At 39.9% G+C, this 13,621-nt stretch overlaps 1 protein-coding gene across 1 annotated transcript; it reads left to right on the top strand.

Annotated features, from left to right (window-relative positions):
• Nucleotides 1–5,572: 5,572 nt before the first annotated feature.
• Nucleotides 5,573–12,780, top strand: LOC108647598 (protein kinase C theta type-like). The gene is made up of 8 exons (XM_031902260.1): nt 5,573–5,978; nt 7,258–7,364; nt 7,459–7,626; nt 8,264–8,355; nt 10,173–10,311; nt 10,792–10,980; nt 11,864–11,992; nt 12,664–12,780. Exons 1-8 carry the CDS (start codon nt 5,573–5,575, stop codon nt 12,778–12,780), a joined length of 1,347 nt encoding a protein of 448 aa, XP_031758120.1.
• Nucleotides 12,781–13,621: the final 841 nt, after the last annotated feature.

Raw genomic sequence — 13,621 nt, 5'->3', positions numbered from 1 at the left:
TTATCTCTCAGTTACCAGTTCCCCTTTGGCATCTCAATGGCAGATGGTTAAAACAGCAGAAATCATTCACTGTCACATAGAGAAAACATCTGTAGTGAGCACAGTGCCTTCTAACTCCTACTGACAAACCAGCGCAAGGAACTCGCCAGAGAACAGAACTCCACTCACAACTGCTGCGTCAGCTTCTCTTCTGTCACTGAGCTGAGACTAAGGGCCAACGTCATACACAGTTAGTCAATTAAAAAGGATTCTTTACATGGGATATAAAATCCAGAATGCTTGGGACCTGGAGTTTTACAGATATGGGGAGCAACATTGCTAACATTAATACAAAAACATCAGTGGTTTTACTAGCTAAATAGATTTAAACATTGCTGGAAAGAGATGTATGCTTAATTAGCATTAGCACTGAGGCACCTACTTTTTTTAACCTACCGGGCACCTAATGAGGCCACTGGGGGCAACATGAAAGGGGGTGGTGAGCAATATGTTGCTCCCGAGCCACTGGTTGGTGACTGTAATAGTCAAAACTTAAGACACTATAGAGTTATTTACGATTACCCCAGAAAGAAACATTAAGAGACACAAAGGATGCAAGAGTGTGTCCCTTAGTGCTTATCTGCTCTGGGAAATTACTGTACATTGCACCTGGTTTTTGCATTTTGCACACTAGGCAGGAGGTTGTAAATCACCTCCTTATAGGAAATGGCACTGCTGTTTTATAGTGGAAAAAATCTGGTCAGTTTACCATATTTTTTAATCACATTTTTAATTACATTCAGGATTATTGCCTTAGAATTCCAGCATAATTGTACTACAATCTGGTTCAATGTTGTAAATTAGTAAATTGCATGCAATTGGGGGCAACTTTTACCCGCAAGGTAAGGGGTAGCACGTAGGCAGGACAGGGATATGTACTTATACTAGTCCCATCATCTGCATGTGCATTATCTGGCACAATCATTGCCAGGCCAAGCCGGGCGAGCTCCCTAGGCAACCTGGTCAGCTTGGCCTCCCCCCCATTTGTGCACGCGCATGTGAAAACATGATGTGCGCACACAGGGCGGTGGGGTTACTGGGGCTGCTGCAGTGCGGGGAAAGGGTCCGGAACTAGTGGTAGGTGAAAGAAGAGGTTCCTGCCTGGCGCCCCCCCCACCATTGCGCCTTAGACAGGTGCCACTTCTGCCTACCCCTAGTTCCAGCCCTGGGCACGCTCAAGTGCAAGCTCAAGTGCCTATAGGTGCTAGGGTAAGTGTTAACATCACGATTACCTCATACACCACGGTAGGCTCAACAGGAAAATTCCTGTATGTCACTTATATAGTTGTTCACTTTTACATTAACTTTTAAAGTGTAGTGAGCGCTATTCTGAGCCAATCTGCGCCTGGTCTTCATTTTTTATTATTTGTGGTGCAGCAACCCTCAAGTTTGGAATTTTAGCAGCTATTTGGTTGCTACGGTCCACATTACCCTAGTAACCAGACAGTGGTTATAAGTAGTAGGGGGCTTGAATAAAAAGCAAAGTAATAAAACGTAAAATTAAAATTGTAGCCTCAAAGAGCAATAGTTTTTTTTAATTGCGGGCATCAGTGACCCCCATTTGAAAGCTGAAAAGAGTCTGTAGAGCAGCGGTTCTCAACCTGTGGGTCGGGACCCCTTTGGGGGTCGAACGGCCCTTTCACAGGGGTCGCCTAATACTGTTGAAAAACACATATTTCCGATGGCCTTAGGAATAATTTTATGGTTGGGGGTCACCACAACATGAGGAACTGTATTAAAGTGTCGCAGCATTAGGATGGTTGAGAAGCACTGCACTAAGTGATTAGTCTCCGTGACTTTTTTAAAAGTCATGTTCCAAATTTATCTCATTGCTTCGTTCTTTCCAACAGGATACACTTACCTAATATGATGAGCTGAGTGGCCATAGAACAATATGTTAAAAGACTACAAATGTCAGGAAAAAATGATAATATTGGTAAAAGAAGTGACATACTGAAAAAAGAGCGTTCTACATGAAAGAATAACTGTTTCTTTATGGCAGGAATTCCAACTTTGGGAGGCTTATTTATAAAAAACTTAAATCTTAGGGGAACATTAACTAAGCAATTTTGAGAAAAGGTGATTTTTTTTTTTACTTCAAGATAATTTCGAGATTTACAAATAGTTTTTTTGTCAGCGCTAGATTTTTCTGATATTGTTTCTCAAAAAATTCATGTTTTTGGAAATTTTCCCCGAAATATTTGAGTTTTCCAAAAATAACTCCCATAATTTGTGATTTATTAATGTTTAATTAACTTATTTTTGTAAAAAAAAAAATGTGTAAGTATCTGTTGACTACCATTGAGTCTTATGGAGGGTTAGAATACTAGAGGAATAGAATAGTCATTAACAGCCTGTCCTGTTTCTACTACGTGTTGAAAGACACAAAGCGCGTCAGGATTATTGTGAATAAAGCTGTTTCTTAACCACCTTCCCCTGTGTTTGTAGTACGTACCCATCGGCCATTGTGCTTGTGAGTGCTGGGTCTCCCTTTGCTGTGGGTCTGGGGCGCTGCGCCGGGACCATTGGATCAGTGGGGTGAGTGTCCATGAAAAACTGTCATTTATGTGATATTTTTTATAAGGAAATAGTCGGGGAACAATTTTTCCCCTGAGTGAAGGGTCCGGGGCAAAGCACCTAGACCGACTTTGTGAAGGGGTGAGCGAATGCTAGTTGAGACTGGCTGTTTTAAACTTTACATTTGGTTTGATGCACAGGGGGGCTTACAGCAAGTTTGGAACAATTGTATTTAGTTAACAACCTGTCCTTGACACATTTTCAGGGAGACGTTAATCCCCTCAGTGTTTTCCATTTCACACATTTTCAAGGGCAAGTTAATCCCATCATTGTTTCCCATTTCACCCAGTTTCAAGTGAAGCTTTAACACAAATTCCCATACATGCAAAAATGGGAAAATGAGCTGCAACTTCAAATTACCACGGAACAATGGCAGCAAATACGATCAGCATATAAAGGAACAACCAATTGCACCAACCATATAGAAGTCCATACAAAAATTACACACAGATGGTATCTAACACCTAAAAGAATAAATCAAATTAATCCACAATACCCATCGCTATGTTGGAGACAATGTGGACAACAAGGAACACTCCTACATATGTGCTGGCAGTGTCCATCAGTAAAATCCTTCTGGAGAGAAGTTTTCAACCTAATCAAACATAAACTGGGATGGAACCTACCTGTACAACCTCAAATAGCACTACAGCAACTATACCCACCGGACATATTACCACCAAATAAAAAACTTTTATTCCATATCTTTAACACAGCGCTCTCTCTTATTGCAAAAGGGTGGAAACAACCTTTCCACCCCGAACTTACAACACTTAATCCAACAAGTCAACTTCAGAGCAATGATGGAGAAAATGACAGCCAACACACCGGACCGCAAAAATAAATTAGCCTTAGTTTGGGATCCCTGGCATAATGACCAAGTAACAATAAATCTATAAAAGCCCACCAAATGCTGCAACATACTTACCTCTAGTACAATACCACACCGTCTAGATTCACTTACAAAAAGAGAAATCAAAACCTTCCAAAAGTATATAGGAATAAATATATGCTCTACAATTTTTTCCTCTTTCTTACTGTTATGTATGTAACAAATATTATTTTGTTGTATCTGCTATAAGATGTAACTTTGCACAAATACTCAATAAAAATTATGAGTTACAAAAAAAAAAACGTTAACACATTATTGTTTTCCAAAAATAAGCGCAACAGCTCCTAAAATGGCTGCTGGAGCAATATCTGTTTTGGAAAAATAAAGAGGATTCATAGAAATGAACATCCGTTTAAACTCAATTTTCTTTTGCAGAAGACAATGGGTCATTTTCACTAATTACTACTTTTGTTAATTAAATGGTTACTATGCTAAGATTTGGCCCATAATCTGATTGCATCACTGAGGAAGAGGAGGTAAATGTGTTATTCAGAAATGAACTTGCACATGATTTGCGGGAAGACACAGGCACATTTTTGTGTGTTTTGACGAATTGGGCCCAATTGCAGCAGATACAACTCAGAGCATGGCTGTTACACTGGATTGCCAGCAGAATATGCTGCATTATGCATCTTATCTATGAGGGCTCATTTACTAATAGAGGGGCAGAGAATAAAATATGGGTGTAAAGTTTTTCTTTTACTCTTTAAATTTGACTTTTTACATAGTAGGCCAAAATAGGAGCAAAGCTGAATGCAGGTAGAGTGTAAGTTCTTCAGACAGGGAGCTCATTCTTCTTGTCTCTTTAACAATTAGCACTTAATTTTTAAAGCAATTCTACTTTGTATTTATTTGCATATATTATTGTATTGCCGCCTCTTTATTATATAAATGTTCTGCTGTTCATCATTGCTTACATATATAGTACAAGATAAATAGAAATGTACATAAAATGCAGCAAATATAGCCACAATTTTTTGCCTCCATTTAGGATACAGGCAACAAATGAGTGCAAAATACACGCAAATGTTATTTGGCCTGTTCCAGATACATTCTCTAGCAGCAACTAATTCCTTATTAGAAATCCTGCTGGAAAGCTATTAATGTCATATAATACAAAAAACTTAAACGGGTGGGGTAATGAGCGAGGAAGAGAGAAAGGCACATTGAGAGGGGAAATGGAGTTCATACATATAATATGGCAGATGGGTAGGGTCAATAGAGATAGAATGATACTTGGGGGGGGGGCTAGGAGGGCAGACAAGTACAGGGAGTTTGTGCAAGGAAAAAATTAATTGGACAGTTCAAAGCAGTATTTGTAAATGCAATGTGATTTTATTGTAGAAGTGATGAAACACACATCAAAAAAAGTTGCGTGCATCTAAAAAGAAATACGGCACCGTTTTGCCGTTTCGCTAATTTTTCCATAGTTTTGCAAAATTTTCGGCAAAGTGAGACGGGACAGAATCGCTCGTCACTACTGCTACTCATATTCCATTTGTAGCATTATTTTCATCACCATGCATTCTACAAATAAAAATTGTATTGGAAGCTCTTTCATTCCATATTATTCATAATTTAATTATGGTGCCATAATATTAGAAAAAGAAAAAAAAACACAGTACAGTGAAATGTTTAAGTAGGTGGATGAAGAAAACTCATACAACCAACCAATAGCACCACCCAGTTTACATTTTGACCGATAATTATCCTTTAGCAGTTTAGATTTAAAAAATGTTAATAGACATTTTTGGATCAATTACAGATCTGCTGGCTCATATTATTAATGCTCTTTTTATATTCTTTAATGTTGAGCCACTTGAGATTTTTGCTCTTAGAAAGTTTTCTGTACTCCTGCATTAGAGAAAGGGTTGCAGTGTCATAATGCCAGTGATGCCATTGCTGGGGGTCACATGCCTCACCCAGCTCAACTGCCACAGACCAACTGCCGTTGGATAGCGAGTAGGAGAGGCAGCGTTTGTCATCAGTGAGAGAGAAAATCATAGAAATTGCGATAGAGTGCAAGTAAAATCTATAAAAAATAGTGTAGGAGGAGAGAACATCATGGAATTGAGTAAGAAAAGGAGTTTGAGTCCATCTGGAGAGGTATTAGATAGAGCAAAAAGCTTTAGAGAAGAGGAGCCCAACAAGGATTGGAGCCAGGTAAGGAGTCAGGAGATAGAAACCAGAGAAGCAGCAAACCAGCAAGAAAGCTGCAAAACTGAACAAAAAGATCAGAATGAGATCATTAAAAGAAGAAGGAGTGAAGAGAAAGAGTCAGAAAATGAAAAGAAGACCAGTGAGAATGGGAGAATTAAGAAGAGAAGAATTGAAGGACAGTTGGAAAAGGAAGAGCAAACAGAGAAAAAGACCAATGAAGATGGAAGGTTTAAAAGGAAAAGATCTGAAGAAGAACAGAAAGAAAAGGAAAGCCAAGCAGAGGAGAAGCCCAGGGAAGACCCCTTAGAAGGTAAGGGAAATACACTGCACTTTTTGTATGTATTTAATGGGCTCATATAGTACATTATAACTTAATGGGAAATTGCTTGGTGCCATTATCAGCTCTTTTGCTAAGTCCCTGTCATATTCAAAGACTTTATTGTAAATGGTACTAGGAGCCAATTAACCTGTCTGTATTTTTATGGCGTGTGGCAGGGAATATACCTTAATTTTCCCTATATGTCCCTTCTCTCCATTCCCATAATTACCAGCGAGCACAACTGCCAATTTCTCTACATACCTTGCGCTGCTAACATCCCACTGCTTTTATTTAGGTTTAACATTTGATGGCCTTTTGATTTTAATGATTGATACTTGAGGTTGTGTGGATGGCTGCTGGGTGGGGTAACTGGAAGAAAAGGTGCAGCTTCGGCTGACTTTGTTTTCTAATTGTGATTTTTAAAACGCTTTCTCCTTAACATTTATCTTAACACTGTTTTCCCTCCAAGATCCTTGAGGTTTGCGGTTTTGTAGGATAATTTAGTCCTCTAATAAGTATTAGGCAAGGTAAACTTTGAGACCGCAGCCACATCTGCCTTATCTTTGCTTTGTGGCATCCCTTAAATTAGTCAGAAACAACTGAGATAGTTACATACAATTGGGATGTCTCCACACCTCTAAAATCTTCCTTTTCTCTCTATAACACCCAATAAGGTGAATTATCAATCAATAATTTGGCTGATAGTTTGTTGTTTCATTGATTCAATAGTATTTTATTCATTTTTGACTTTGTAATAAGAAAACTACATATAAATAGTGATATTTAATGGTTTTGAAGGAATAACACATGCATTGGATGATTTCTAAAGGTCTTTTTAAGTGAGATTATAAAAATTGGCACCTTAAACACTTGCACATTTTTTATCTAATTTATTCAGTCACCAATTGATGGTTTCGAAGAGAAATTGTGAGAATACAAAACTATATAGCACATGCACTTTTAGAAAAAGGCTTTTTTAAGTGACAGTATTGAAAAAGCTAGCACTTTTGCACAATTGCAAAATTCATTTTAAGGTGAATCAAACAGTTGGAATCTATTGTTAAAAGTGTTTTCTAATTAAGGGGTTATCTTTTTCTTCATCTTATATTTCGTATTTTATACCCCCAAGAAAACACAAGTTTCAGAGGAAATTTATTGGATAAGAAAATTTCTTCTTTCCCCATTCCCCTTTTCCTGTAATAAGTCATATGTTAGTATGTACAGTCTATCTCTGATATGAGCTACTAATGGCATGTTTTTCTCTAACAAGGCGGAAGTGGACAGAAGAGATCCCGTGTGGACACCAGAAGACCTGTTCCCCTGGACATCAAGAACTACAAGTTCCACGCAGAGCTGGGACAAGGGGGCTTTGGCCAGGTGAGTGAAGTATATCCCCAGTCATTCTGTATGGAATTGTTTTATCTCTACAGGAGACACTGCGATATTGAATGTGTTTTCTTATTTTTATTAGGTGATGTTGGCTTCTTTTAGACCAAACAAACAACTAGTGGCAATAAAGGTCTTGAAGAAGCAGTCAGAGAAGATCAACCCTTATACCGTCGCTAGAGAGGCCAATTTATTGAAGATCAGCAGAGAATGTGCATTTTTATGCCATTCTTATGCAACTTTTCAATCAGAGGTAACCATACTGTATGTGTATATGTCTGTTGCTTTTGTATGTGTGTCTGAGATTCAGTTCTTGGCATCCCCTGACCTTACTGTCATTTAGTACTCACCAAAAAATGACTTTGTTAGTGTCAGTAAATTCACGTCAGTGTACAGAAGCGGTACTTTCATGGTGCTTATTACTGGGAAATTATTTATCATTGAAATATATATAGCAAAACCTATTTATATTACTTTAGTCCCCTGCAGAGGTCTCCCACCCACTTCCTGAAAGGTACCACACATTACCCTAATACTGCTCTATTTGCCCTGTTACTAAAATGCAGAGTAGCACAACAGGGTTGGCTGCTTGGCATCCTTTGCCCAACTGCATGGAGCAAGGCAGAGAGCTGCCGCCATTCAGTGATCATCAGTGATCAGCAATAGATGGCAGCCACCAGGCCAACAGCACTACTCTGCATCTTATTTGGAGTGGTGTTTGGTGCAGTTCAGCAGGAAGGGCTGTGTAGGAGGTCATTGCAGAGATCCTAAGTTATTTGGGATGGTTTTATCATTAATTAAATAAGTACCTTGAATCCCATCTTATTACCAGCTGTATTTCTGGGTGTTAGTGTCCCGTGTCTCACTTTCATTAAATCTGTCCTTACCAGCTGGAAGCCTTCTTGGTGTTGGAGTATTGCAGTGGGAAATCTATATGGGAAATGATTGGACGGAAAGGAAATCTGCCAGAGTCAAGAATCATGTGAGTATTATCGGGCAAAAATAATTATTCCAGGGTAAACGTTGTCCCTTCACTTAAAACCAGCTAGTGATGGTAGAACATGGGTCACCCTGGACTCCTTTTCCCAAATGGAACCTTGTAAAATGAAGGAGGGAGGGTTTGGGTGTTGTGCAACTACATCCCTCTACTGCAGTAATAAGTGGATAAGAAGTCAGAGGCTCTTGAACATATAACAAAAGAATCATTGTGAAACACAGCCGTTATACTCATAAATCCCGAGCAGTAGATATATAATGTCAGAAATATATATATATATACTATGCCAAAATCCCTTCAGCACTGTTGTCCCTACACTTTAAACCAGTTAAGCCTAAGGGCAAGGGCACATGGGGCAGATTGTACAGGCTAACAATCCGCCCCTATGCTTCTAGTTGCGCCTGGACCTGGAAGCATTGAATGTGCCCGGGTGCAGGCACAAGCAGCTGATATTTGCCAACAAACACCAAGTCTTGCGTTTGTTAGTAGATATCGGTTGCATGTAGCTGCACCCAGGTGGATTCAGTGGGGGCAGATATTCAGCCTGCACTTATCCACAGGCTGACAATTTGCCCCATGTTCCCTTACCCTTAGGCTTAACTGGTTTAAAGTGAAGGGACAACAGCGCTGAAGGGATTTTGGCATAGTATATACTCCCTGAATACCTAAAAGTGTATCTTAAACCTACCTAATGTCTCCATTGTGGTGCAAGGGTTAAACTCTGCTTTGAATATATCTGACATTATATATCTACTGCTCATGATTTATGAGTATAACGGCTGTGTTTCACAATAATTCTTTTATTACTGCAGCAAAGGGATGTAGTTGCACAACACCCACCTCCTTCATTTTACAAGGTTCCATTTGGGAAAATGAGTTCTGGGTGACCCATGTTCTACCATCACTAGGTTTGAAAAGGTATTTTGGGCCAAGATAGGGTAACCAAAATATATTAGGGTAAAAAAGGGTGTTGATACTTTAACTTCAACTTTGTAAGGACCAAACATGTTTGCCCTGTTCAGCTCAATAAGAACCACAGAATTTTCATTATTTAGACAATAGACAAACCGTATGTTCAGCACAAGCACTATTTAATGCACTCATGTTGAACATGGGGATGTACTGCCCCTTTTAATAAGTGGAATAAGTGTTTGTCCATGTGCTCAACACACTAATGGATACACGGATTAGTTATCAAGTTCTGTTATCAAGAGAGATATGAGAAATGTGCGTGATACAGGAATGGTTATTATTTTCTGTTTTTGAAAAGGTTCTACACAGCAGAGATGGTGGTTGCCCTCCAGTTCCTGCATGCCAAGGGAATCATTCATCGGTCAGTAAAATCTCAGTATATTATGTTATACCTTTAATGTGTTCTTTAAACTGGTCACTGTTCTCATTCTTGCCGTGGCACAGAGCATCTTGTGGGATCCATTACCGAGAGCTGTTGAAATCTTTTGAATTAGCACTTTCTTTTGTGGTTAATTTTTTTGCTCATTGCAAGGTTCCAAAAGAGCCAAAGAAGTCCAGCACAATATTTCTATTTCCTTTCCAAAGCTGAAAAGAGTCCCCACAAATGATCTCCTATGTCCCTCGGGATTGTAGGTGCACCCCTTGAGGAACCCAACAATACATAATGAATTCCCTTCCACCACCAAGACTGTGACCTTAAAAAAATGTGATTATAGAGACCCTCTAAAGTAGACCTCTACATCCTTTAACTTTATAACGTATTAACTTCCTTCCCAAAACTCGATGTACTTTGCTATGAATGCAAATTGTTCCTATTGTTTCACCTACAGTGATCTGAAGCCGGACAATATTCTGGTGGATAAAGATGGCCATATTAAGATCGGCGACTTTGGCCTTGCTCAAGTGGGCATGATTGGGCAGGAGAAGATCCGCGGCATAGCAGGAACCCCTGGATACCGGGCACCAGAGGTGACATAATTTGTTTTTAATGTTTACAATATGTGCCGAGTAGCATATACAGCATCTAACAAGTACTGGCACAATGCAATGTCGGGTTATTGCAATCTAGGGCTGTTTAAAACTTATTGGTAATTGCATTAAAAGAGCTGAAGCAAATGATGAGTTAAGCCTCACCCCATTTTTGAGTTCTTCTGGAATCCTAACACTTGTTACTCATCAAAATCAATGCCTTCTAACCTAATCTGTATGTCTCCAAAAGTCTTTCTGACACAGGGAGAAGAGAGCAGTATCTTCCTGTCACATCTTAGGTGTTCCAATATGTTAGAGCAAAAAGACATGCCGGGTTTTGGGAAAGAATTGCCTCGCTATACCATAAGCAGTTTGATACCTATTGACAGTAATGAGAAGCAGTTTACAGCAATCATATGGAGAAAACTGCCAATGTACCCTTGTAATTAACTTTCAATACTTGTTGTTTTTTCCTCAAAGCTTCTATGGACGCTTTATAATGCAGGAGCGGATTGGTGGTCATTTGGGGCTACGATGTACGAAATGGCCACAGGTGAATTGCCTTTTTCACCATCAGGCAGCATTTTAGAGCAAATTTTGGCAATTAACATGTACCAACCTAGATACCCAGAATATCTGAGCGAGGAGATGCTGGACCTCCTGCCAAAGGTAAATATCAGTAGTTATATAGAGGAATACTTAAGGGAATTAAAGGGTAATTAATATTCTATGTATATCACTTATTGTACAGCGCTGCGGAATATGTTGGCGCTTTATAAATAAATGTTAATAATAATAATAGCTTTGGTACACAAAAGTACCTTGCAAGTATCAGAGGTCCCATTTGTGTCCCATATTTAACTGAAAATGCTTGCACTTATATATTTCATATTACTGAAATGATAACCAATAAAAATAACGTTATAACAACGGTTATTAACCCTGAACTAACAGTAAGAGTAATTGATAACAATTAGCAGGAAATAGGAAATGAAACATTAACATTTGATAAGGTATATGAGTGATATTGGGGAAGAGCTACATAGAAAACTGGGAGAAGAAGGGATGAAAGGTGTCCCTGGTGGCAAACCTTTTAAAGAACAAAGTAAGGGAAAATCTCTTTATGGTACAAAATTTTTTCTATCCTTTTACTACATGTTGGCCCTCCTCTTTAAACAATTCACCATCTTTTTCAAATTTTCCAGTTAAAATCTGTACTAGTCCCAGCTGGGCGCATACGCAGTACAGAAATCTCTAAGGAAAAGTCTGTACAGCCTATGCACCTGCCTGAGCCCCTACAGGGATATCTGTATGCCGAGCCACAGTATTTTTTAGGAAGGAGTATAGTTCTGGAAGCATTAAAATAAAAAAAAGTCTTCCTTTTCTTATTCTTGCGAGTGGCAGGCAACAGTAATGGGTCTGGGTGTTGGCTAAAATAAGAGAAAATGTGGCACAAACTTGGGGGAAAGTGTTCTGCTCCATATTAAATAATGCAGAGGGCAGCCAGTATAATATCTGCAGTATTCAAATAAAGAACTGTCTTTCTCTTTAGCTTTTGAGGTATGATGAGACTCAGCGGCTGGGACTGCATGGGCACATCAGGGAGCATGCTTTCTACAGAACAATCAACTGGGAAGATCTAGAACATCGAAGATTGAAGCCCCCTTTCCAGCCAGGAATGGTAAATTCATGCACTGAACCAATCAATGTGATAATCTAGTAATATCCTGCGGGGGCACTACTACTCATTTTTTACTCTTGAGGTCTTCTCTTGCTCGTGCTATAGAAATATGAAATATATGAAAACGAAGTTGTAACAATTACTCTTCCATTGTTCAAGTGATGTCCAGGTGGAACATCCATTGTACATTTTGAACCAAAATTGGCCATCAAGTTGGGCCTCCCTTAGTGACTTAGGGTCCCATTAGGGAGACAGGCCGATAATATGCTGCTGCTCATATTTACCAGAATGATAGGAGTGTTAAGACAAAGAGGTTGTCCCAGTAGCTTAGGACCCTTGCTGTTATTGAGATAGAGGGTAGGTCAGCTCCATAATAACACCAGACAACTGGGTTAGCCCTTTTCTTCCTTGCAATTAGCAATCCCTAAGTGACCGCATTATTCATTTGTTTGATTCCCATATCCCTATAACAGAAGAAGGGAGTGTATTCTTCTTTTCTGTGAAGCCCAGATTTTAAACATTTGCCAGTATATATGCTCAATATTTCAGTAGGCTAACGGGCATAATTAATCAAGTATGATAATTAATCTACGTTAAAAACAGTGGCGGTTGAAATAAAATGATACAATGCTGTATAAAAGGTTAAATACTTTTTTTTAACTTGTTCATAGCCATCAGCTGACGACTTCGATGAATACCAGGTCGCATTCTCCCCTCATAGTTCCAACAAGGAAACCAACTGGAAGGATTTCTCCTATGTGGATCCCAGCTGGAATTGGCAGGAGTAAGGCATCACCTCGAATATAATGTGGGATAACATCATTAGTTACTGCCTGTAACAACCTGAGGCCAATAACATCGTACCATCTATAACAAGCTAAACCCCTAAACAACCAATCCACCTGCTATACCAACCCTAAACCATCTCCTGTTAATGTCATCTAGTTCTACCGTTGATGCCAGCACCACACGGGATCTCTGACTGCAACTTCTAAAGGAAGGAAAGGTAAGAAAGGTAAGTAAAAGCAGCCTTACCCCCACCCCTAAACTTCTGTCTCCCACCTGTTCCCTAACCTGTGATTTTCCTCCTAATCACTGCCTCACCCACCCCAAACTTCTGGTTTTCTTTTATTCCCTTACCTGTGATTAACCCCTTTCCTAGCCAGTTCCTCACACCAGTGGTTTAATCATGGAGGAAGCAGACCTTGCGGCCGCGGGGGGCCCAGGTCTACTTCCTACAGGGGGCTGGGAGGGGGGGTCACAGGGGACCTGCAAGCTAGATCTTATTGCAGCACAGCAGTGGTGTAACTATAGCGGAAGCAGACCCACGGCCGCGGGGGGCCCGGATCTACTTCTTCTACATGGGGGCCCACATAGGGGTGTGGCGGGAGGCCCGTGATGCACAAAAAATCTCATTGCGGGGTGGTTGGGCCCATAAAGTTACACCACTGCCCCACATCCCAACCTTCTGTCTTCCTCTTTTTCCATTACCCATAATTAACCCTCTACCTAACCACTACCCTCACCGATGATTAACCCACTTCAAATCATTGCCCCACAGCAGTGGCGTAACTGTAGAAGAAGCAGACCCACGGCCGCGGGGGGCCCGGATCTACTTTTTCTACATGG

This window comes from Xenopus tropicalis, chromosome 5, assembly GCF_000004195.4.
Source record: "Xenopus tropicalis strain Nigerian chromosome 5, UCB_Xtro_10.0, whole genome shotgun sequence".
In the NCBI taxonomy this organism is placed as follows: Eukaryota; Metazoa; Chordata; class Amphibia; order Anura; family Pipidae; genus Xenopus; species Xenopus tropicalis.
This window is presented reverse-complemented; position numbering and strand designations above follow the sequence as displayed.

Excerpts from the sequence above, each read along its gene's own strand:
- LOC108647598 (XM_031902260.1), top strand. The coding sequence starts at position 5,573 with ATGGAATTGAGTAAGAAAAGGAGTTTGAGTCCATCTGGAGAGGTATTA. Across the intron at positions 8,356-10,172 it reads CTGCCAGAGTCAAGAATCAT|TGATCTGAAGCCGGACAATA; the intron begins GTGAGTATTATC and ends TTTCACCTACAG. Across the intron at positions 10,312-10,791 it reads CTGGATACCGGGCACCAGAG|CTTCTATGGACGCTTTATAA; the intron begins GTGACATAATTT and ends TTTTCCTCAAAG.